Source organism: Centroberyx gerrardi, chromosome 11, assembly GCF_048128805.1.
Source record: "Centroberyx gerrardi isolate f3 chromosome 11, fCenGer3.hap1.cur.20231027, whole genome shotgun sequence".
Lineage (NCBI taxonomy): Eukaryota > Metazoa > Chordata > Actinopteri > Beryciformes > Berycidae > Centroberyx > Centroberyx gerrardi.
In genome coordinates, this window is record NC_136007.1 from 13,818,227 (window position 1) to 13,842,380 (window position 24,154).

Consider the following 24,154-nt stretch of genomic DNA (forward strand, 5'->3'; position numbering starts at 1 on the left):
AGCCTTGTGTGTGTGTGTGTAGTCGTGTGTTTCTCTCTGTGTGCATGAAAATGGGCGGGTGGTGGAGGAGGTTGGGCTGCATGTGTGGTTTGCCGCACTCGATGAGGAGTCAACTAATTGAGGGAGCCGCGTCTGAACTGCTCATGTCAAACCCGAGCTGCCCATCACGCCGTTACACCTGAAGCGTGTCACCGTGTCTTTGTGTTGAGCGTGAAGGAATGCAGACTAACACCTGCTGCCCGCTTGTTATCCGGTTTGACAGATTCTCATTCTCAGGATAGCCGTCCAATTTAGGTATTTTATCTGTCTGTCTGGTGTGTGTCTGTGTGTGTTTGTGCACATGTTTTGTATGCATACCAGTGTGCATGTATATATGCATATGTGTGTGTGTGTGTGTGTAGGGGTGTCCCATGCTAATGGAAAATGTAATAGCGCCAGACAGGGATTTGCTGATATGACCTTAAGCAGTGAAAGTAGCAACTGGCAGCTAATGCGAGGCCTAAGAGAAAGGTAGCAGGCCAGAAGGCTCGTACTATTGTGGCCCAGCAGTAGATGCATTATTCATCAGCTCTACTCGCTTGGCTGGTGATAATGATTTTATCAAATCTGGCAAGGTGGGTGGGTGCGTAGGGGAAATGGGCATTCTGACGGTGTATGTGCGCTATCTTTTTGTCCTTTCGCCAAATACAGTATGTTCATGAATTTCAATATGATGTGTTTAGCGACAGAGGTGGCAGGAGGCAGGAAATGGAAAATCATCCCATAAAACCAATCTGAATAGAAACACGGTCTCATCCCTCTAGCTCTTCTCTGATAACGCCACCCCACCCCCCCCGTCACCCGCCACACACACAGCGCGATGACGTTTGATAAGGATCGAAAGCTGGAGGTCTATTGTCCTGAAAGGCCAGCTCAGGTGCACAGGAAGACAGGAACCCACACAGCCTGCACTTACATGCTGCCAGTTTGCCGAGTCATTCAACAGAAATGTGGTTGAGAATGTGGTTCGATATTAATCAACTCCTCGACTGGCAAATGCACAGCTGACGACAAACAATGAGCACAACAGCAAGCGTTCACGTTACAAAGACAGCAGGCGCAATGACAAGCGCAGACAGACCAAAACAAGCAAACAAACCAAAAAAATAAAAACCCCAGACATCCTGATCTTTCTCCAAGCGACCTCTCTGCTTACATAACATCCTCCACCTGCTATTGTTATTATCCTGTCGTCTGTATTCTGCGTGTGTCAACATGCCGTGTCAGCCATTGCTCTGAGTTGCCGTTAACTACTAACCAGCTCCTCTCCGCTCCCCGGGTAATTGCATTTCAGCCCGGTGACGGCATGTTCGGGTAGGAGTGTGGGAACATGTGTCTAAATCGCTGTTCATCCCCCTGGCTTGGTGATTTCCTGTTTCAGTTGGCTCTCAGCTGGATGCGACCCTCTGCATCCAGCTACACTGTTAGATAACACAGAGAAGGATGGAGAGACAGACGGACGGACGAGGAGACGGAGAGGAAGGAGATACTGGGAAGGGAATGAGGACTGATGAGTACACAGGTGCTGAAAGACAGTCAGAAAGTCAAGTGTGTGTGTGCGTATACACACACACACACACACACATACTGTACATGCACAAACACAAACACACATTACACAAAAGAATTATGATCGGCAAGAAGCACTGCAGCGGTATTGTCTGTGTTAGGTGCTGAAATGTCATCTTGTGCCTAGGGGTACAAAGCTGTGAGTGTGTGTGTGTGTGTGTGTGTGTGTGTGCGTGTGTGCGTGCACGTACGACAGCGCCTTTGTGCGTGTGTGTCTCTCCTCTCTCTCCCCTGTGGAGGCTCTGTCAGGTCCTTTGTTGGGTGGATCTGTTACCTTCCCTGCCCTTTGTCCTGACATGTTTCCCTCTATAAATGTTAAATACTCACAAACACCAGCTATTTCAGGAGCTTCTCTGCTCGGTGCAGAGGCCGCAGACAGTGGGAATCATCAGTCTGTTACGTAACCCTCTGCCTTTTGTCTCACGGATTTTCCTCCTCTGGTTCTCAATCCAAACGCTTTTGTTGATGATTTGCCAAGTCCCGAGAAACCTGAGAGTTGTTTTGTCGTTCAGGATGCAGAACATTGTGGAATCAGGAGCTAAAGTTAACAGCTGAAGTTAAATAAGTCATTAATTATTGGAGTGTAAATCGAGATATTGTAGTTTTACTGATATGCATATATTGTACAGTACTGTTTAAAAAACGCTACACCCCTCCTTATCTAGACTCTGAAAAACCTCCTCCATAGTTTGTTATTACCACTCTTTAAGTATGGAGAGTGAGCTATATAAAGCTGGATGTATATGCGTATAGGTGACTAGATATAGATATATATAGATATAGATATATAGATTTCTTGGTTGCCAAAGGCGCACTGAGCTGCCACCAGCCGAAAACAATCAAAACTCTCACATTGCTGGTGTTTTCACTCAACAAACCAGTCCTTGGTGAGTGAAAAGTCCCAAAGAACAAGGGGGCAATAGTTCTCAGTAACTGACTGCTCTTTTTATTGTTTGTCACCTTTTCGACACATTTCACCCTCATGTCATTGTCAAAGTCTTGCAGCAAAGACTTTGACAAAGTCAAATTGTGCAAAGCTATCATATTGTCTGTGGCAGCTGATGTCCGCTTCACGTTTTTGACAGTTTTCACATGATTTTTCACTCTAAATTCTTCCCCTGGACAGGCACCCGATACCCAGAGACACCTCACTGGTGGCATCAGCATACAAATCATCTACCTGTTCCTTAGTGAGTAGGTAGACACGGAACCAAACAAAGAAAAGTTTCCCAACATGATGTGGTCTTTCGGAAAAAATATTATTTTTTAAACATATTGAGTGCTATGAAACACTACACAAATTGGTTTAGTTAAAAAAAAAAAAAAGCACACAAGTCTGTTGGAGAGGCTTACATCAAGGGCAAACTTCATGATCAAACTCACAAACTCTTATCTGTAGGCATATAATCTAACCAATATGCCACTGAGTTGGTTGAATTCTTTACATCAAAAATATTAAAAAATATATATATTTTATTCACGGGACCAAATAGAGACAGAAATAGCAAAAACTGCTCTTTGGGACTTCATACATTTCATTTGAAGTTTTTGCTGCAGCAAACGTGGTTGGGTTTTAAGATAATAAAGGAAAGATGGGTTGGAAAAAAGAGCGAAACAAAGCATAACATGCAGCTTTGAACCCATTTGCATGAGCAGTAGGCTACATGTTAGTTTCCAGGAAGAGAGAACTAATCTGCTTGAACATCACTGCACCTTTCTAGTCAAATCACATCTTTATTCTGGTCTGTTAAGCCTTGCCTGTTACATTTTTGAAGATGGCAAATCACTATTAATAATACATTTCAAGTGATTTAAAAGTTTTTTTTATCGATTACTTTAAAACAAACCTAGTGCTGTGATATTGCCTTTTAGATATACCATAAAACTCCTAATAGATTTTCCACCAAAACCAGCACAATTCAAGTGTGTTCGATGTTTCAGAGAACTTGAATGGAGTTTTCTAAATCATACCTTGTGAATCATCAAACTGCCAGCATGAGTTAAGAGTTTGGTTTGACTGCCCACTCACTTCTCACAGTGTGCTGGTTTTGTCCGACTTTTTTATTATTTTTTTGGGGCATAATGCTCATATTCATCTCTATGTATAGTTTATATGTAGGTGTGTGTGTTTGTGTTCCTATATGCACGTGGGTTTATTCAAGCATGTGCCCCTCTGTGTATCTGTGTGTTTTTGTTTTTGTTTTTGGGTAGAAGTTAAGGCCAGAGAGCCAGCAATTAAAAAGGAGACAGGGACATCTAAGGGCTTAGAGGCACAGACCCAGCACACATGCTGGCAGTCAATTGGCAAGCCGGGGGAGGTGAAATTGGAGAGAGAGAGAGAGAGAGAGAGAGAGCGAGAGAGAGGCACAGGGAGAGCCGAGATGAGAGGGGAAAGAGGGAGGAGGGCAGAGTGAGTGCATGTGGGAGAGAAGGGGAGAAACAGAGAAAAGGGGGCGGGCTCAAACGCACACACAGACACACACCCTCTCCTCAGTCTTCAGTCTGGTCTAGGCATGCGAGAGGCAGCATGTGCGAGTATGTGTGTGTGTGTGTGTGTGTGTACGGAGTCTAATGCTGCGCTGGAGTCTGGGAGCCGTCTCACTGATGCGAGGATTCCCCTCTGCTTTCTGAACGGACGCCTGCTGACTGTTTTCTGAACCAAAGGGAATTAACTGTTATTCACTCAGGCAACACACTGGGAACACAAGAGAAGGTAAAGAGATAATGTCTGTTTTGGGAGGTTTTGGGAGCTTTGTGAGTGACAGAGAGAGAGAGACAGAGAGAGAGAGAGAGAGAGAGGGACAGAGAGAGAGAGAGAGGATTGCTTGGGTGTGAAAGACACCTGGCTTCATGTTGTGTGTGTTAAAATGATTTGTTGGCCAGTTGGATGAATGTTTCTGCATGTGTGAGAGGGAGAGAGAAAGACAGAGGTGTTTGAAGTTAGTTAACATAAGGAGTCTCTATTTGTGCAGCTGGCCTCTTCAAGGGTACACGCTTTTTGTCTCACATGGTGTGTGTGTGTGTGTATATACTGTATATGTGTATATAATATCTGTATATATAGCCTACCTATGCCTTTGTAAGGCGATGCGCTTTCTCACACATTGTGTCTTTGTGTGTGAGTGTGACTTCTCATCTGCTTGTATATTACTGTTTGGCGGCTGCTTTCTCTCTCTCTCTCTCTCTCTCTCTCGCTCACACACACACACACACACACACACACACACACACACACACACACACTCACAGACATATAGGGATATTGTAAAAAAAAAAAGCCTTGCCACACATTCTGTTCAAATAGCCGTGCAGCGGCTCTGCATAGGCCAGTGAGCGTATTGGTGAAAAGAGTTTATTAATCATTAATGTTCTCTACTGGGACATTGCCTAGTTTCCTACTCTAGGCAATTTGGAGATAACAAAATACCGTAGCAGCCCTCCGGACCGGCGGCACCTGACATTTCCCTCCATAGAGCAAACTGCACAGCTCAAAGAGCAAACACAGAAATACATACCGGTGCAGTGTGTACGTTTGATTGTGCGCTTCCACATGAGAAGTAGTGATTGAGAAAGAGATAAGATAAAGTAAGATTACTTTCCAGATCAGAGCCAGAGCTCAAGTGCTCCTTAATTATGTATTGTCTAAAGCTTGTTAGAGAACTGTGGCAATCTTAACGGATGATGAAACCCGGGGGTCAGCCTTGTCCAAATTTTCTGTTAATGCTGTCAGAGGTGCACAATAGGAAATGAGGCAAGAATGGGACGATGACACACTAAATGACTTGGATCTGAGAAAGACATTACAGTGTGTGTGTGCTGTGTGGAAACGTGGACAGAGAGAGAGAGAGAGAAGAGAAGAGAAGAGAAACAGATTAAGAGCTGAATATCAAAAGAGGGACTTGGAAGAGGAGAATAGTAGACAAAGAGGGCGACTTAAGAGCAACAGAAAGTCTTGAGGGAACAGCAGTTAGAGGCAGCATGGTACTGAAGACTTGGCAGAGAATGACAGTAGCCAACATGAAGGAGTACGTCTTAAAGCAATAGAGAGAGAGAGAGAGAGACATGCAGAAAAACACCAAAAACATTCTGAAAAAGTGCACTTTTGACTCCTACTGTACGCTTCATTTACAGCTCATATCACTCAAGTGTGTGTATTGTGTGTGTGTGTGTGTGTGTGTGTGGGTGTGTGTGTGTGTGGGTGTGGGTGTGGGTGGGTGTGTCAAGGCAGTAGGTCTCAGCTGTGCAGGTTGAGGGTCATCTTCAGGCATCCAGACAGCCAGAGAATTATGAGGGGTCAAAGGGCGCAGGGAGTTTTTCTCCTCCTTTCTCCTCACTCACTTCTTCTCAAGCAAAGTAAAAAAAAAAAAAAGTCTTGAAAATAAAAGGTTCTTGATAGAAAGTAAAATACAGATGGAATAAAAATAGAGTAAAAAGAGCATGTTTTTAAACAGCTAAGACTAAAGATATTCCCAGTACCAAAAATAGTAACATGTTTAACGGCCTGTCTCAGACTTAAATTGAATGATAGAGCGCTACAAGATTTCTTTCAGAATATTTACTCTCAGATCCTTCACACCACCTGGACAAGATGTAAACATAACTGTACTGCCATTATAATGACTCATAAAAAAAAATATTTTTGACTCTGTAACACACACTTTGTGGCAACTCGTAAAAAGTACTTAGCCTTATCGCTGAGCTTCAAAGTGCTACTCATTCTATTATTTACCTTTACTTTTAGTGTTTGTTTTGGTTTTTATAAAATTGCTCTGTCTCTCTCTCTCTCTCTCTCCCTCTCCCTCTCTCTCTCTCTCTCGTTATCTCTCTCTGCTACAATCCACTGCTTCAGTTGACTGGTGCCATGAGGAAGTTGAATATTGGCAGGGTGTTTTGAGGAAGTGATCCGTGAACGGATTTATAGTGGCAGATAAGAACTGGTGTGTGTGTGTGTGTGTGTGTGAGAGAGAGAGTGCGCGCGTGTGTGTGTGTGTGTGTGTGTGTGTGTGTGTGCTTGTGTGTTTGTGCGCACACCTTTTTGAATACTGACAAAGAGTTCGCGAAAGCCTGGGGCTGTGAAAACGGAGGAAGAACATTTATGTCTCTTACACATGGCTCATCTAGGTTTATGTGTATGTGTGTGTGTGTGTCCGTGTGTGTGTGTGTTCACAGTACAAATATGTGTGTATGCAAGCAGACAGGCGTGAGTTCTATCTGTGTACATTAGGTAAGCTAATATAGTGAGTGAGCGTGAGTGGGGGGATGGAGCTCAGTTAAGTGCGCCCTGCAGGATAAGAGTGTGTGTGTGTGTGTGTGTGTGTGTGTGTGTGTGTGTGTGTGTACTGACCCAGATTGATACACTGCTCTCATGCTAAGTCAGCTCACCTATAGGATAGTAGCCCCATCCTCCTTTACACACATCCAATCTTCTGCAGGCACACACACACACACACACACACTCAGAGAATATACATAGTCTACAACCCCACTATAATCTATACTAAAAGTACCACATCACCAAGTCATACTTATCCCTTTGATCTGTTCATGTTATATAAAGCTCTCCAAGCAGCAAACAATACGCTGTAAGAATTGAGTCTATAATAATAATAATAATAATAATAATGATATAGCAGCATAAAACCAGAGCTGACTGCACACACACTCTTCACATCTATATCCAACACAGAGAATAAGACTTGTCCTGCATTTCTTATGACCTTGTGGCAGAGCAAAACAAATGCCCTCTCTTTATGATTAGAGCAATACTACATAAGATGCAGTTTGATGTGCCTGTGGTGGGCACGATAAAGGGATGATGCAATTAACATGAAAGGGATGATAACACTCTCTCTCTCTCTCTCTCTCTCTCTCTCTCTCTCTCTCTCTCTGTCTCTGTTTCTCTCTCCATCCCTCTTCTTTGTCCGTGTGGTATAGTTATTTTCTTCCTCTCCCATTTCCTAACCATTGCCTCGCTAATAATGCTCATCCTTCTTTCTCAGCGGTCCACTTATTTCTCCTCTTAAGCAAATATGGGGCTTATGAAGCCCCCCAGTGCCCACCTCCCCACATGCAATCAAGCTGTTTAAATGTTTGTGTTTGACTGTGTGCCTGTGGGTTCTCTCTGTGTGTGTGTGTGTACTCTCTCTCTCTCTCTCTCTCTCTCTCTCTCTCTGTCACTGTGTCCCTCTGTCTCTCTGTCTCTTCCTTTCCTTCTCTGTCTCTTGTTATTTGCAGCCTAGTAGCAGGCAGATATTATGGAAGGCTGTTTTGGGAAAACAAAGACAAAACAGAGTTCGGGTGGGGGAGACACTGTATTGTGTGTCTTCTTCTTTGGTTTTGCTGCGGTGTCTAATTAAGGCGCGTATGTCATGGATGCATATCATATTAAGGGGAATCCCCGCGCAACATACCATAGGAGAAGGCTTGGGAGAGTATATAGGTGTTTTGTGTGTGTGTGTGTGTGTGTGAATTTATGAGTGTGTGTATCCTTAACCCGCAGCTCGCCACACGTCCCTTTGAAAGCAAAAGCCTTCTGTGAATTTGTGCAAGGTGACAGAGGGTGAATGTTTACGTCACACACGCTCGCTTGCGTATGTCCATTTCTGCTGTCTTTAGCAATGTCACCTGTCTGGTTAAGCAGGACTGCGGAGCTGTTAGCCGGGGAGTGTGATACACCGGGGCGAGGAATATTGTTTGGCAGACTCCTCAACATCAACCCCCCGATGAGATGAAGAAGAAGAACAAGAAGGAGAGGGGCATGCCTCTAATTTGAGGTGGGGTAGAGACGGGGGAGGGGTGTCTCAGAGCTGACATGAGTGAGTGCATGTGCCCTCATTCATTTCCTCTCTTTTGTCTGTTCTGTGTCTGCTGATGAAGTGGGAGTTTCTTCCCCTCCCTCCCTCTCCGTCTCTCTCTCCCTCCTTCTGTCTCTTGCTCCTTCCACCCCTCTTTCCTTCCTCTCTTGGTGTGACAGCACCGCCGTCCCTGTCATGTCTGCCCATTATCTCTGATCAGTGTTGCGTTCCAGCCCACACATCGGCTCTGGCTGCCAGCCGATGTGTGTGTGTGTGTGTGTGTGTGTGTGTGTGTGTGTGTGTGTGCTTGTTGATGTAGATTAGAGCTTCAGATGTTTATATCTGGCCTCAATACTGGAAGGAGAGAAGGGGGAATATGTATGATTTTGTTTACTGTGAGATTAAAGAAGAAAGGACGAGTGCGGTAACAAGCTGATGTGTGTCATTCAGAAGAAGTACAATTTGAAGAGGTGGAGGGGAGAAGCTGAGTGAATATGAGAAGTGTGGAGGGGAAGTGCGTTTTGAGATGAGAGACGTTTCGAAAATGTTACCTGAGCGGGAAGAGTGAGAGGGGAGAGTGAGAGAGTGGAAAGGCAGTCGAGTGCTTGTGTGAAGTGCTGAGTGGGGATTTAAGGGAGGAATTACTGCGGGAGTGCAAAGTGTGTCTTCAAAGATTGTGTTTATGCCTTGTTTGCACTGGGGAGATTTGGCCTTCCTGGGATCTCTCGTTTTTTGATGTCTGTTTGGAAATCTTCACAACCCCTGCTTTGAGGGTTTTTTTTTTTTTTTTGGAGTGTGTTGGTCTGTCCAAGTTTATGTCCACGTGACTGCGTAATTAAAGCAGGAAAAACAAGCCATTGTGTCTCCTCTCCTCTCCTCTCCTCTCCTCTCCTCTCCTCTCCTCTCCTCTCATCTTTCCCCTCTTTCACTCCATCTATTCCTTTTCCTCCGTTACATAAAGAGAGCGCTTCGACCTGGCCAACCACTCAGCGCTCATCAGATAGGCTCACTTCACGTTCCTGATTGCTGACCTGGAAGTGATGCAATGCGATCATACAAGGAGGTCTCAAAAGGCTGTGTGTGTGTGTGTGTATTTGTGTGTGCATGTGCAAATACGTATGCCTGCGAATATGTCTGAGTGTGTGTGTGTGTGTGTGTGTGTGTGTGCGTGTGTGACAAATGCAAGGATAAAGGCCTATGGGCTGAGCTGCATGGATTTTTTTGTTCTCTGGATTGAGTTTCTTTGGGGATAAAAACCCCATGGTGAGTGCTGTATAAGGTTTCTATTGGACTGTGTGTTTTTGTTATTGTCCTGTGGTGCGTTAGCTTTTAGCCACGTGAATGTGTGCGTGTGTGTGTGTGTGTGTGTGTGTGTGTGTGTGTGTGTGTGGTCAGATTGCCTTTGTCCTCTCCCCTCAGGCCTGCACTCAGATGTCAGTGAGTCGTGTGGAGCTTATACAGGTCACTAATGCACCGAGAGGGGAGCTCTATTCACCCGTCCCTCTTACAGCCCAAACAATAACCCCAGTCCGAGTCAACTAGTCAGCACAACAGCTCAACTCCCAGGAAATGGACCCATTGACCTAGATCCAACCCCATCCACTGAAGAGACAACATATTATTGACATCCTTGGCTCAGTGACGGCGTTGTTCTCGTCACTGAGCAAAGACTTCTTTTAAAACAGTAGGAGTCAGTTCAGTCAGTGTGGGCTGAAGCCTTATAGTAGGTAATATGCTGGGACTCCATTTGATGTGGAACAGTTTATCCACGTTTTAAGGCTGACATCAATCTTTATGGTGTAAATTCATAGTATCTGTCAAAGACATTTACTGAAATTATAATTGATTTTTGTTTAAATTGATGGTTGTTTGCCTTATGATGATGATAATTTACCACTACATCATAGGATGTTGCTTATTTTGATATCAGTTTCTATTCTTTAGTTATACAGCATCTATATATGTTATTAGTATGGTGGAGACGAAAAGCAGAGGCATCATAATATGCATATACTGTATATTCATTATAATGTTCAAACATCTATTCACTGCATGAAGAATACAGAAGTGGTTTGCTCTTGTATTTTGTCACACTGATGAAACATTCTGGGCGTAGGTCCACTCTCACTCTTAGGATGAGTGAACCCGCTGCACTTCTCTATGTGCATGCATGCTTGTGTGTGTGTGTGTGTGTGTGTGTGTGTGTAGTGAGTTTAAAAAGCAGATGTAGGTAGTAGGAGGGAGGGCTTCCTACTGTAATGACCATTTCAAATCATGTGGACAGCATAGTTGCTAATGTATTGCAGTTTCACTTCCTTGCACATTCTTGGTAAAACAGTAGACTTCTTTAAATCTGATAATGTGAAGAGTCAGCGATGCACATTCGCCCATCCTGACCTGCACTCCTGCTCTTTGACTGTACATCTGTAGATCTTCAGAACTGCAGCCATCTGTAAATCTGTAAGTCTGTCCAATCGCTATCATAGTTAGATTTGTTTTAGCCAGTTGAAGCCTATTTTTTGCATTATGATAGCACTCTATCTATTATTTATTTTGAAATTGTATTGTATTTTTATTTATATCCTTTATTACTTTTTTATTCATGTCCTTTAGTACTTTTTACTCATTGTTCACCAACCTACCCCTCTTTTCTTTGCTGACACAATTTCCCCTCTGGGATCAATAAAGTTAATCTTATCTTATGTTAACTTATCCCCATAGCGTATCACAGGATTGTGTATACTGCAGCACTACACTGTATTGTCTCAGCGGGCTCTGTCCCCGGGTCCCATGCAGACCTGCTATCTCAGAGAGGCCGAGACAAACCGCAGTGAGCTGCTGTTTGTCTGTCACATTCCTGCTGCTTCCATTCCTGACCCCCGTCCCTCGCCGTGCTGCATTGTCTCTTGTCTTTTCTTCAAGGGGGCACTTTGTTTGCAAGCGCTGCTGTTGACTCAGGTGCAGGGATGTAAGATAACTTCCCCTTCTACCTCCCCCTCACCCCCCCCCCCCCCCCGCCCTCATCTTCCACTTCTCCTATGCCCCTTTCTCTGCCACTGACTTCTGCCTTCTGCTTCGTACCCTTGTCAGTTTTATACAGCCATGATGTGTTTTTCCCTGTCTCTCTCCTGCTCTTTCTCCCCCTTAATCTTTCATTTCCTTTCCTTCCCCCTCTCCATTTTTCCTTCCCCCTTCACCTGTCCCTGTCCGGTCATGTCAGAGCCTATCTCGTGCTTCCTGATAACGATTAGGGAAATCTACAGGTAATTATAGGCAGCTTTGGCCGAACCTCTGCAGTTTTTGTTTTTCATTAAAACACTTCCCACGTATGCATGCATCTCCAACGGTTTGACATCCTTCATTAAGTGCTAACAATGCTGCTTTGTGTTTAATCAATAATGGCTTTTTCCGGAGCAAAAAAAATGAGTGAATTACTAAAGATTTATTTTGCTCTACTCCAAAAACATAGTATGAACCACCAGAAATTTCTTTTAACTTGATGTCTATTTAAATTTTGCTGTCAAAACAAAAACAAACAAACCTTTCTCCTTCCGATTTCTGTCTGCAAACCCATCCATCCGTCAACATAACTATCCCTCATGCTAAAACACACACACACACACACACACACACACACACACACAAGCACCATAACCTCTTCCATAACCCCAGTCCCTTCACTCTGCAGACGGTCTTTGTCCAGTCGTATCATTACTGACAGCCAACCAGGTCTGTTCACATCTCTGTTTCTTTGAACTGACACCGCATCCATCTCCATCAGCCCCTCAGGACCTATCAACACCACTCCACCTCTCTACCTCTCATCTCGCCTTCCACCTCAGCAACACATCATTCATCTATCTACCTGTGGCCAAACACTCGATTCCACCGCCTCCTCTCACCTCCTCCCCGCTCTTACAGCCTCTCATCCCTCTTTCAACACCATCATCTTTTTTTTTTTTTTGCAGGCTCTCCGCCGCTCTTGTCCCATCCCCCCCTATTTCAACCTCCAACCTCAATCAGTCTACCTTTGCCTAAAACACTCTTATCCCTCTCTCTCAGCCACTCATCCACCCTGTTATTTCACCGTCCCTTCAGCCTGAGCAGAGCGGAATAGGAAGCATTACCCGCCAATTTGGCTCCATTCACACCTGTCTGCATTTCTGTGTCTGTGTGTGTCCATGCGTGTCTGTATCTGTGTCTGTGTCGATGCTGTGGTTTAACTGATATGGACTTTTGAAGGTGACACTTTTTAAAATCTGAGCATTTTTATGCCCCCCAAAATTACAAGTATTCGTTGTTTCCCATAGAATTTTATTCTTGGCGCGATAGAAAATCGTCTGAAACGGCTTTTCAACCATGTAACACTAAAAGTCAAGTCAAATTAACTTTATTTGCAATAAAGTTATATAAATCATAAATCATAATAAATCACAGTTGCAGTCTCACAGGGCTTCACAACTCCCACATTATGAAACAATAAATGCAAACAGCACCCCCCCCCGACCTGAGGCCCTCAATAAGAACAAGGAAAAACTCCCACGAAAACCTCAATTAGGAAAAAGGAAAGAACCTTGGGAAGGGCTGCACAGAGAGGGATCCCCCTTCCATTGAAACCAATACTAATGAAATTCTTTTAGTGTTAGCAGCTTTTTACACCAGGGTGACCCACCCATCAAGACTTAATTTACGAAAAAAAACCCATCATTGAACTCTCAAATCCCAAAAATGTAATGCAAAGAAAATAAAACTTCATTGCAGATTTTAGAGACTGGTTTTATGTAGCTGTGGTCAGGGAGGAACCACATTCACGTTGGCTGTGGACGACACTGACTGACTGAACGGTATCCGATATTTAACATAAGCCCAACATTGGCAAACTGATATGTCGATCTAACTAGTCCATTCACGTGTGTGTGCATGTGTGTGTGTGTGTCTACTTGTCTGTAAATGCATTACATAGCCCACGTGCCATTTCAATAGCATGAGGCCAAATACAATGCCACGTCCGTCCACATAGTTCTCTCTCTCTTTCTTTTTGCGACGTCTTTATCTTCCTCGTACACTCCCACCCCCGCGCCCCAGGCTGTTTATTGTCCTGCAGGGTTTCTACGGTTACCAGCTGAATCTGGAACACAGTCAACCTCTCGTCCCACTCCTCCTGGATAATTAAACAACACTTCTTTTACTGCCTCTCACATATCTGGATCAGCAAATCACCACATGAATATTCAGTTGATTGGGCGACGATTTGTCTGTGCAATCACTATTTCATCAGGAAGAACCTAACGTCATGAGTGAACAGTGACTGAGGAATGGGAAGGGGGAGAGGATGTATTAACATTTAACAAAAAGCAAAGATAGTTCGCCATGTGTCATTCATGAGGCTGCATGGTTCTACCAACAAGGGGATTTCAAGTAGCGCAGACCTACAACAGCAGTCCCGATAGGATTTAATTTAGACTGACATGCCTTGATCTCCTCCTCCGTCAGAGAACAAGTGGGGGAATGGAGTACTCTGATCATTCAGGATGAAAGACTTACATTAAAATATACATCTCGAAAGAGGCGGAGAGCTTTATCATACTGGGAGGTTTAAATTTGTGGGGCTTCCTGGGTTAGAAATTATGCAGGGACTCTGATCGCTGACATGGCACTCAGTACCTAGAGTGGAGTCTCAGAAGCTACACACACTCATTGACTCACTTTGGCTTCTCACTCAATGGAGGACTCGTGGTGGAAGGATTTTCTTTAAAATATGGTAATCCCTGACTGCGCTCCATGCTGCAGAGACAGTCAGCTGAAATCTGAGTTAAGGAGCATACAGCGTAAGCCCCTGGAAACGGCAGAGGAGTGTATTTAATGAGGTTAGTGACACTTGGAGTGGAGTGTAGTAAATTGGCTGACGCTGGGTTCCAGTGCCCTATATCTTTTTGACTTGAGCCTCAGATGCCACACAGAGACACTGACCCAAAATCTAAATCTCGCTACTCACATTTTGTATGTGTGTCATTTTGCAGATGATACAATGTACTACATAGCTCTCTATATTTCCCCTTTTCTCTCACTTTTAAGCTCTCCTAGTCTATCTTGCTTTCTTGACCTCTGTCTATTCTCTGGCACATATTGTTTGACGGGATTTAGTAGTGCTATTGCTTTGCATCCACTATCCGCATGGCCACAAATCTGTTGTCTCTACCTCTCTATTTATTAACATGATGAATATAGGAGCCATAGTAAATTAATTTTTAACTTTCATCTGTCTCTATTTTTTCCTTCCACTCCACTTCCATTTGTCATTCTCATGCTTGTCCTACTCTGTGGCCTCAAAATAAAAGTGCTCTTCAGGAATAAATTATAATTTGTCTTTCACCAGTTAATGTTTGATTTAAGCAGCAGCCGAGCCTCATGCTCTGCAGGCACGCTGTTTGTGTGTGTGTGTGTGTGTGTGTGTATGTGTGTGTGTGTAAGCTGGGAGAGAGAGGAGGGAGGTGGCGCGTGTCTTGTCAGATCCCAACAGGATGAATAGGAAGCTAATCTCCCTCTTCCAGGGAATTCTACCACTGATGTCTCAGACAGTCCCGTCTCGGAGGGACTGTGGGAGTGCAGTGGAGTGTGCACTCCCATCTCCACAATAGGATGTTTTGAGAGCATATCTGAGAATTATCACTCAGGATTGGATAGATACCTCCTCAAATTTTAACAAAGCCCACAGACCTGTGCAACATAAAGGTGTGCACAGACAAACACACACACACACACACACACACACCCACACATGCACATGTCCCCGATCCTTATTTGTTGGGACTATTGAGCCTTCCTGCACCTATTCCTGATTCCCATGTTATTCACGCTGTGTCTGTTATCTTTCATGGCAGGTTTGCTCAATGTAAACAACAACAAGGAAGCCCAACACTGATAACGCCTTCACCTTGTGTGTGTGCAGGCATGCTTGTCTCTGTGTGTGTCTGTGTGTGCGTGCATGTGTGTATGCAAAATCAGGGGTACGGAGAAGCACTGAATGTCTTCTCCTAGATTCCCGTGGTATTCTATTTTGACTTCTAAGGAATGATGGTTTCCCCATCCAGAAATTCCTTCGTTTACCCCCCAGAGAGACCCTTAACCTCACCCCTTCACTCCCTGCCTTGGGGGGTACGGTAACCGTGTGAGGAATGTGGAAGGTGCGGGAAAAGGCCTGGGGGCAGGGTGGGTCCGGCGATTGGTTCATTGGTTCATGTTTTGAGGCTTGGGGTGGGGGGTCTTGGTTAGAGGGTGCAGAGAGAGGTCAGAGAGCTCAGTCAATCTGAGAGGTTCTCTGGTTACAGCGGCGTCTAGACTGGTCACTACTGTCACTACCTCAGCCGTCTGTTCTAGGTATAAAATATAATAATATATATCGAGTAATATATAATATAATATCGAATAATAAAATATTTTCTTTTGATATTCCAATTCAATTCAGTTCAATTCAATTCAATTCAATTCAATTCAATAAAACACAAGATCAGGCGTACTGTACATTTGTCTTTTTAATAGTTCCTACATTAGCAATAAAGACAAACAACCATCTGATTAGTTACTTCTAGTTAGTCAGTTAGTTACTGATAACTACAAGTGCCTTCTTCTTAACTACTAGCAAAGGAATTGAAACAACTGAATTGAAGTGGCACCTATTCCAACAAAGTGACTGATAACACAGTATTAAAACAAATTTCATTGAATGTGGAACAGGTAATGATCCCCCCCCCCCCCCCCCCCCCCCAAGATGTAGTGAAATGATAGTGTTTAGGAATACAATTTCAAATGTTAAAATCCCACAATTGTTGCCTGCAGCCATTTTCATTTCTATGTTCTTATACATAATGGGTTGGACTGGGTACAGCCTAAAATATACACTCTACTCCAAAAAGGGGTTCCATATTGAGACATATTTTAAAGTATATTATGTTATGTTATGTATTAGTTATTATGGGTTGTTGGACATGTAAAGGTGGTTTTGTAGTATGCTTTTGTAATTTGTAGTCGGTGTCTCATTCCAACAGCCACTCCAGCATGTGGTCCAGACTATGACAGGCTTGAAAAACAATCAGACAGTTTTTGTTGGCTTCGTTTACAATGCTGTACAGTACATCTCCGTCATGTGTGGTTTGGATCCAGAGAGCCGGGCCGTGTGTCATGTAGGGTGGAGCTGGGAGACAGGTGCAGAGATGAAAAGATTGGCGGGGGAAGAAGGGTGTGCCTTCTCTGTGCCTGTTCTGACAGGCCTTTGGTATTTATCCAAGGTGTGTGTGTGTATGTATATGCATGTGTGTGTGTGTATGTGTCAGAAAACCCGCTCAGTTTTCTCATGGGATTTGACGTACTCAGGTGTGTGTGTGACTGGAAGCATGTCTACCTTTGTGTCATTGTGCTCTACTGGTAGTGTATGCTGTGCAAACTGCCTGCTTGCGTGTGTGTGTGTGTGTGCATGTTTGTGTTCATGTGTTGGGTGATAGACTTGAGAGCCTATAGGTGCTGAGCATCTCTCTAACGCAACAACAGCAACGTGGCAGTGTGAGAGAGTTTGACAGTTCCGGTACATTGCTCTTTCTGACAGTACGGTTAAGTGGCACATCCAGTCCCACTACGTTGCTTAGCTCAGTCTCTCTCTCTCTCTGTTTCTCTCTTTCTGTGTGTGTGTGTGTGTGTATGTGTGTGTGCGCACGTCCATTATACTCAGCCAGGAGTGCTTTTTGCTCCGTGTTAGGAAAGCAGTGTGGCTGCACATGCTTTTAAGAAGGTGTTCGTGATAGATTTTGAAAAATCTGCTGTAAGGGACTTTGAATTTTTAGAATTGTAAATTGAAGATTTTTTAAAATTAATACATATAACCAGTCTGGATTTCACCTTTTATCAACATTGTTCTTTGTCCCTCTCAGTGTGTGTGTGTGTGTGTGTGTGTGTGTGTGTGTGAGGCACTGCATGTCTGCATGGTAATGATGCTTTGGCTGCAGTTAGGCGAGTCATTGTGTTAATATACTCTCTACAGTGTGTTAATATACTCTGAGAGGGAGCGAGAAAGAGAGCGAATAATTATGTTTCCTCTTTTGTCTCGGCTCCCTCAATTAAGCCCAAAGAGAGGCAGCCAGAGCACATGTCTACTTATCCACTTAAAGCTCTGCAACAATAGGACTCCCCACTCTCTCTCTATCTCTATCTTTCCCTCTCTCTCTCTCTCTCTCTCTCTCTCTCTCTCTCTCTCTCAGTCTTCATTCTTTTCCTCTTAGGTTCTCTGACTTTTCCATATCAAACTTCTATTCATAGCAGGACTGCACAATCTGTTTTTCTCCTTTCCCTTCTTCTCTCTTCTCTCTCTCTCTCTCCCCTGTCTGCCCCCCTCCTCCTCCTCCTCCTCCTCCTCCTCCTCATGTTTTTCGCCTGCAGCCTTGCCTCACCTCTCGGCTCTACGTGGGTTTTGCAGAGCAGAGCGCTCTCTCTCCCCCTCTCTCCTCGTTACCCCTCTCCTTCGCCCATGCCTTGCTTTAGGGCACGGGGAGAGGAAAAACGAAGAGACTAAACATTTTCGACTGTACGTTGCCAGAGGAAAGGCAATGGTTTGATTTCCCCAGTGTTGTGTCAGAGAGGCTTGTTTTGTTTGTTTGGCCTATGTGTTGTTTCACCTCTGCTATACTGAACCGAGTCAGACAGACTTATAGATAGACCTATAGACTTATAAAACTATGGCTCGGAAATGGCACAGTTAATGTAACCAAGAGGTTCCTTTTATGTTTGAGCATGTGATTTCTGAATAATCTCTGTATTTTATTTGTAGTGGAATTTACTAAACCAACCAAATGTTGTATTTTTAGAACACAGCATGCTTGACAGTGTGTATTTTGACAATAAACCTTTTTTTCCTGTGGGTACATACATATTGCTTCAATCTACACACCAGCTGATCATCCATGCAGGGCCACAGAGGCACCACAACCTGAAACGGCTTTGTAATATCTGATTCCTAAGTCTATTTGCAGTCCTCTAATAGTGATACTGTCTGAGTGTCAAACAGATTGCGCTAAATGTCCCGTACTGGGAGCTGTGAGGATGGAAATAAAGCATGTATTTGAGACACTGGTGGTGATAGAGGCTAAAAACAATACATTCAGCGTGAAAGGAGCTGGAAAGTGTGAGAGAATTATTACACATTACACACCTATATATTAAACCCTTTAATAAACCAGAATATAGGGACAATATGCAAAAAACAACAACTTTTAATTCGCTTTTTATAATGTGCAGTGTGCCTCAAGTGTGTGTTGTTGCTGCGAAAACTGAATTTTCCTACATAAATACATACCTATCTATCTATCTATCTATCTATCTATCTATCTATCTATCTATCTATCTGTGAAAATAGAAGAGTTTCATAATAGCTCAAATTGGTTTAGGCACTGACACCTATTTTTGCACTTATTGGTGAAAAATCAAGCAAAAAAATGATTAAATGAGTTGTAAATGCATGTCATTGTGTGTGTGTGTGTGCGTGTACATGTGTGTTTGGGGGAGACCAAAAGCATGTGGGTTGGGAAAGGTCTCCATCAGGCGGGATGGAGGAGGGATGAGAAGTAAAGGGCGGAGTGAGAGGCAGAGAAGAAGAGGAGGAGAGGTATCAGGGTCGAGTCCAGCTTATGTAACCGCTTCCCACAGCTGGGGCGCAATGTGCTGCAGTGGAGAAGTTTCCACACACACACACACACACACACACACGCACACACTGCAGAGAGTCAGAGTTGACCAATGAAACACATGCTGTGTATCTCTTCCATGCATTTCCCAGATGAACTATTCTTTTTTATATTGTCTGCTGAAAAAATATTTTTTTAAAAATGTCACTTTCTTTATCGTCAGCAGTTTCTCTTCGCTGTAACTCTCCTTTATGTGGAGTCAGCTTGTTACTCTAACATGGTTGATTTGGTACATTTCAACCCCTAGGAATAAACAAATTGGGAGTGCTATCTGATTTGTGTTTAGAAAAAAACAGCAAGTATAGTCAAAATTTAGGTTTAGGGAAGTTCATGTCAAGTTCATGCCTTAAACTCAGTTACAAATCTTGCGAGCTAGCTAGGCTAGGCTAGGCAACGCTAGGTAGGCTAAATCAACAGCTGTGTAAATGAATCCTTGATGCTTCTTTTGCATTACGAAGCAATGAAAGCAGTAGATGATGTTGTGTATGCTAGAAATTGTTCAGATATTTCTTTCTCTAAAGTTGAATAAAATTTCATGTTGGCTCTTACTTGGATAGCGAGTCTTATAGCCTATTTGGAAAGCTATAGCCTACCTAGTTAAAACTACTCACCAGATATGAACTGCAGAGCAGACCCTGTACTGATTGTTGTCTGCTTTGACGATGGATTGAGGCTATCCATAGTTGTCTTCTTTTTTTCTGATGATTGTTTTGTGTTTTTTTTCTCCTTGATTTATGGAAATCTACAAAATGATTTCTTCTCCACAGTTTTTCCTGCTGTATTGGAACAGCTAGCCACATAAAAAACTTGACCATGGTGTTTGCAGTGTTGACAACAGCCAGTCAGATTTGCGCTGGAATTACGTGGTGGTCTCCCAACATTTCAGGTTCAGGTTCATGTTCATGTTCAGGTTCATGTCCATGTTCAGGTTCATGTTCATGTTCAGGTTCAGGTCTTTATTGTCCCACAAGTGGAAATTAATTTTGCAGCAAGGCACAATAAAAACAATGAGAACACAATGCCACGTAGTACAGTACGAATACAAACAATCCCATACAATAAAGAGTCCTAGCAAAATAAAGTGCTTTATAAAGTAGAAAGTGCAACATTTACATTAGGCATATTTATTGCACGTGGGATAAAGGAAACATGGCAGCTAGGGAGTTCTAGAATATTATATATATATATTATATATATTATTACATGTTGTTTCTGCAACGCCTCTATTGGCTGACTGAGAAGGATCTCTCAAGTAGCGGACTCGATGTGACTGTGGTAATCCAGCAGGTATTTCGTTTTGCATACTTTGGTTTGCAGGATCACGCCCATGGTCTCAACACAAATACCTGACCTGTTTTGCATACCGTATTAATAACGTTTGTGTATAGTTCATCAAGTTGTGAACTTTGAATATGTCCACACATGCATGCACACATGCAAACCTATGCACTGGCAAGCATGTTTGCACTTGCATGGCTCCATACATAGCACATTATGGAAATGACAGTCTACTCTAAGCAGCTCAGGGCTGGTATTAGAGAAAATTAGGTCATGTTGGCAAGGATCATTTAATTGAGTCTTAAGCAGAAAATCATACTCCATAGCTGCTTTCATCTTCTGTCATCTTACAATGTGTGTGTGTGTGTGTGTGCGTGTGTGTGTGTGCATGCAATGTGTGTGTATGTGTGTGTGTCTTTGTTTGTAGGGAGACGAGGGGGTGTTTTCCCAAAATGTTTTGTGCACATGCCTTTACATGCCTGTTTGGTTTTGGGTTTGCAGTGTTTTTTAGGGTGCAGTTCAAAGACATTGTGGTTGTTTGTTTTATCCCTCAGGCTCAGACAATACCTCTGCACTTTGTTTTTGATGATTCTATGAGTTTGTATATGTGTGCATATGTGTGTGTTTGTTTGTTGATGTTTATCTGCTGTCCTTACTTGCCTCTCTGCATTAGCATAACTCCAGGCTTACTGACCATACTGTTCTTTCTTCCCCTTCATACTGTATACTGCCTCTCCTCCTATAGGCTCCATCTCAAGTATACTTCACACTGTCTCTTTCAAGTTTGCTTCACCCACTTTATGTAACACTCTACTGTATATCCTCTGCAGTGTTTTGAAAAGCACCTTCCTCTTCCCCTCTTCCTGCTCTTTCTCAGTCTGTGTTTGATACTTGATGTCACTTTGAAGCAGTGAGAGCTCCTGTGAAAGCCTCCTCTCTCTTCCTGTTTCCATCAAGGGCGGTGCAACACCTCAGTAGCAGTCTGTGCGGAGGACCATGCGGTCGGTGAAAGATGACACCGCACTAGCGTGGGGATGCCGGTGATGCAGCTGCTCAGTCACAGGTATTGAACGCTCTTATACCTTCATACGCTCCCTTCTTTCTTAGCGCTGCAAAAATCTCCACCTTGTAAGTGATTTAATCCCGTACTAAGTTGTAAAATCCTGCCAATCGGCTGGAATATTTTCTCTTGTTTCAATGCACTTCAGCTAGTTTCAAGAATTTTTTCAGAAGCGTGTGGGAATATCTTGAAGTAAGACTTGCCAGTTTCAATATATTGCCAATTCTTTCTAGAAAATTCTTGAAACAAGCCGAATCATATTGAAACAAGTGATTGAAGCGAAGTCTGATTCTTTCATTTGTTTTCACCAAAAAATATACATTTTCACACTCAATACAAGATTAAATTACCTGTTAAAATAGAGGTTTTTCGCAGTGTGTCTGTCAGTCTCTCTCTCTGTTTTCTTCATTCCCTCTCTCTCTGTCATCCTTCCCTCTCCAGTCTGAGCCCACACTGTGAACCTCAGGACCAGCATGGTGTGGGTTTGATGATGTGTGACTCACAGAGGCCCAGTGATCTGACAGTAGCTGACTCAGCAGCTCCATGCGCTTATATAACAGAGAGCAGGAGGTGAACAGAATGCTCAGATAACTTTACGAACGACAGAATTCAGCGCAAACGGATTCCTTTGATCGAATGAAATGCATGTTGAGGGAATGTAACTTTGAGAAAGAGGTCACCCTAATGGAGGATTTTAACATCACCTGGGAGAACAAGTCAGATAGAGTGGCACTAGGGGTGGGCGCTAGTCTACATCCTTTCTGTCAACCATTTGTCATCATCACACATATGGCCGATCCCCGATATATTCATCCATCATATGTGATGACTTGATTTGAAACGTAGCTTTTAAATGTGCAAGGAAGGGGCATTTTTACATTTTCAATTATACTATAAGTCATCACAGTCAAGAAAAACTGATAAATAAGTATCAGGTTATGATACATTCCCAATATGTTTTGTCCCATTTGAGCAAGATACTCAAATGGGACAAAACCAACACATACTGAAGAAGCCTCTGTGAAATGGAGGCTGTGTTTAGATAAATTAACAAAGATTAAGGTAATTTAAATTGGCAGAAAATGTTGGCAAGGGAATTTGCACCCATCGATCGCCGATACCTGATCCCCAATCCCCAATGTATTCGCCCAATAGCCCAACCCTAAAAGGCACTCAAACAGATCATGGATACCTTTGACCTAGAAGTTAAAGGGCCGACAAAGGATACTTGTTCATCCAGGGTACAGATTGACCTGGTTTTGAGCAATAAACGTAAGAGAGTAAACAACCTCTTCAACATGGTTACCCGTCTGTCTGATCATCATTTGACTCTCGTAGCCAGAAATCTCTTTAAGAGCCGGTTTAACCCATGCTGTGCTAGAAAAATCCTTGTTAGTTTAGAATAGAGAGGAGTGCTTTAAATGATTTTGACAATGCAATCAGGAAGCTACACTGGAATGACTTGCTCTCTGCTAAAGATGTGAAAGCAGAGAGCCATGTGTTTCTTTCAACTATTCAAAACACAATCAATAGCTTCCTTAAGAAAACCCAAACCTACCCAAAATGGTGAAGTTTGGAAATGAAAGAAACAAAGAGATTGTGCCCTAAAAACATTTCTTAAATCCAAACTAATGAATGACAGATGTCAGTATACCGCACTAAGAAATAGGAGTTTTTCAACAATCTCTTCCTTCATCTGCAGTTGAATCATGGGAAACGTGGAGAGTCAGAATGGAGACAGTGGTTTCTACGGCGATGTGACGGGACACCTCTCCCGTAAGCACACGTCCCGCTCACTCCGTCTGTCCAACAAGCAGCCGATCACCCGCCGTTCCCGCCACTCCTCTTCGGTCAAACAGGAACACAGAAACTCCGAAGCCTCGACTCGCTCTTCCAGCACCCCTAGTATCCCACAATCCTTAGCGGAGAACGGGCTGGAACCGTTCAACCCGACAGATGCGTTTGGAGAGTTCGGCATCAACCCCCACTGGACACAACGCGTCGCCATGACAATGAGGCCAGAGTCTTATCAGCACGATGACGACCCCTTGGCCACGCCCACTCCGGAGACCTCCGAGGCGGACACTGTGGCTCAGGATGGAGGGGAGGACTCCATGGGGGAGGGGGAGGGAGAGGGGGAGGGAGAGGGGGACGTGGTCGGAGAGGTGAGGTACCTCCAGCGAATGACAGAGGGACCGAGGGAAGGGGGGAGCTTTAAAAAGAAGCGGTCCAAGTCGGCGGACATGTGGAGAGAAGACAGTCTGGAGTTCTCTCTGTCCGACCTGAGCCAGGAGCACCTGACCAGCACCGAGGAGATAATAGACGGAGGAGAAGAAGAGGAGGAGGAGCAGTTCACACGCCCCAGAGGCAGTGCAGGTGAGGGTGGTAAACACACACACACATGTAAACACACACATAGGGCTGCCCCGTGCCAGTATGCCAGCCTATGTAAATGCTGCCCATTACTAGTGGTATTTATTGCCAATAACCTGGATTTATAATGACACCGATGGAATTAAAGTATGTATGCTTTTGTTTACACATTTTATAGTCATATAATACCCATAATGAAAGAGAGAACAAACAGTAAATAGTTTGTGAGTGTGTGTGTGTGTGTGTGTGTGTGTGTGTGTGTGTCCATCCTATTCTGCATGCATTAATAAACATTGGGCTGGTGTCCTGAGAGC

General features: G+C 43.6%; 1 protein-coding gene across 2 annotated transcripts in view; it reads left to right on the forward strand.

The window, feature by feature from the left end:
* Positions 1-4,149: 4,149 nt before the first annotated feature.
* The window catches only part of tiam1a (TIAM Rac1 associated GEF 1a), a 64,203-nt gene continuing 44,198 nt past the window's right edge, over positions 4,150-24,154 (forward strand). The window contains exons 1-3 of one of the 2 annotated variants that reach the window (XM_078286478.1): positions 4,150-4,321; positions 21,365-21,470; positions 23,170-23,843. In XM_078286478.1, coding sequence (XP_078142604.1) covers positions 23,177-23,843 — 667 coding nt within the window. In that variant the 5' untranslated portion in view covers positions 4,150-4,321; positions 21,365-21,470; positions 23,170-23,176. Of the gene's footprint in view, positions 4,322-21,364; positions 21,471-21,955; positions 22,038-23,169; positions 23,844-24,154 lie in introns of those variants that run through there. The other variant, XM_078286479.1, reaches the window with a different exon arrangement.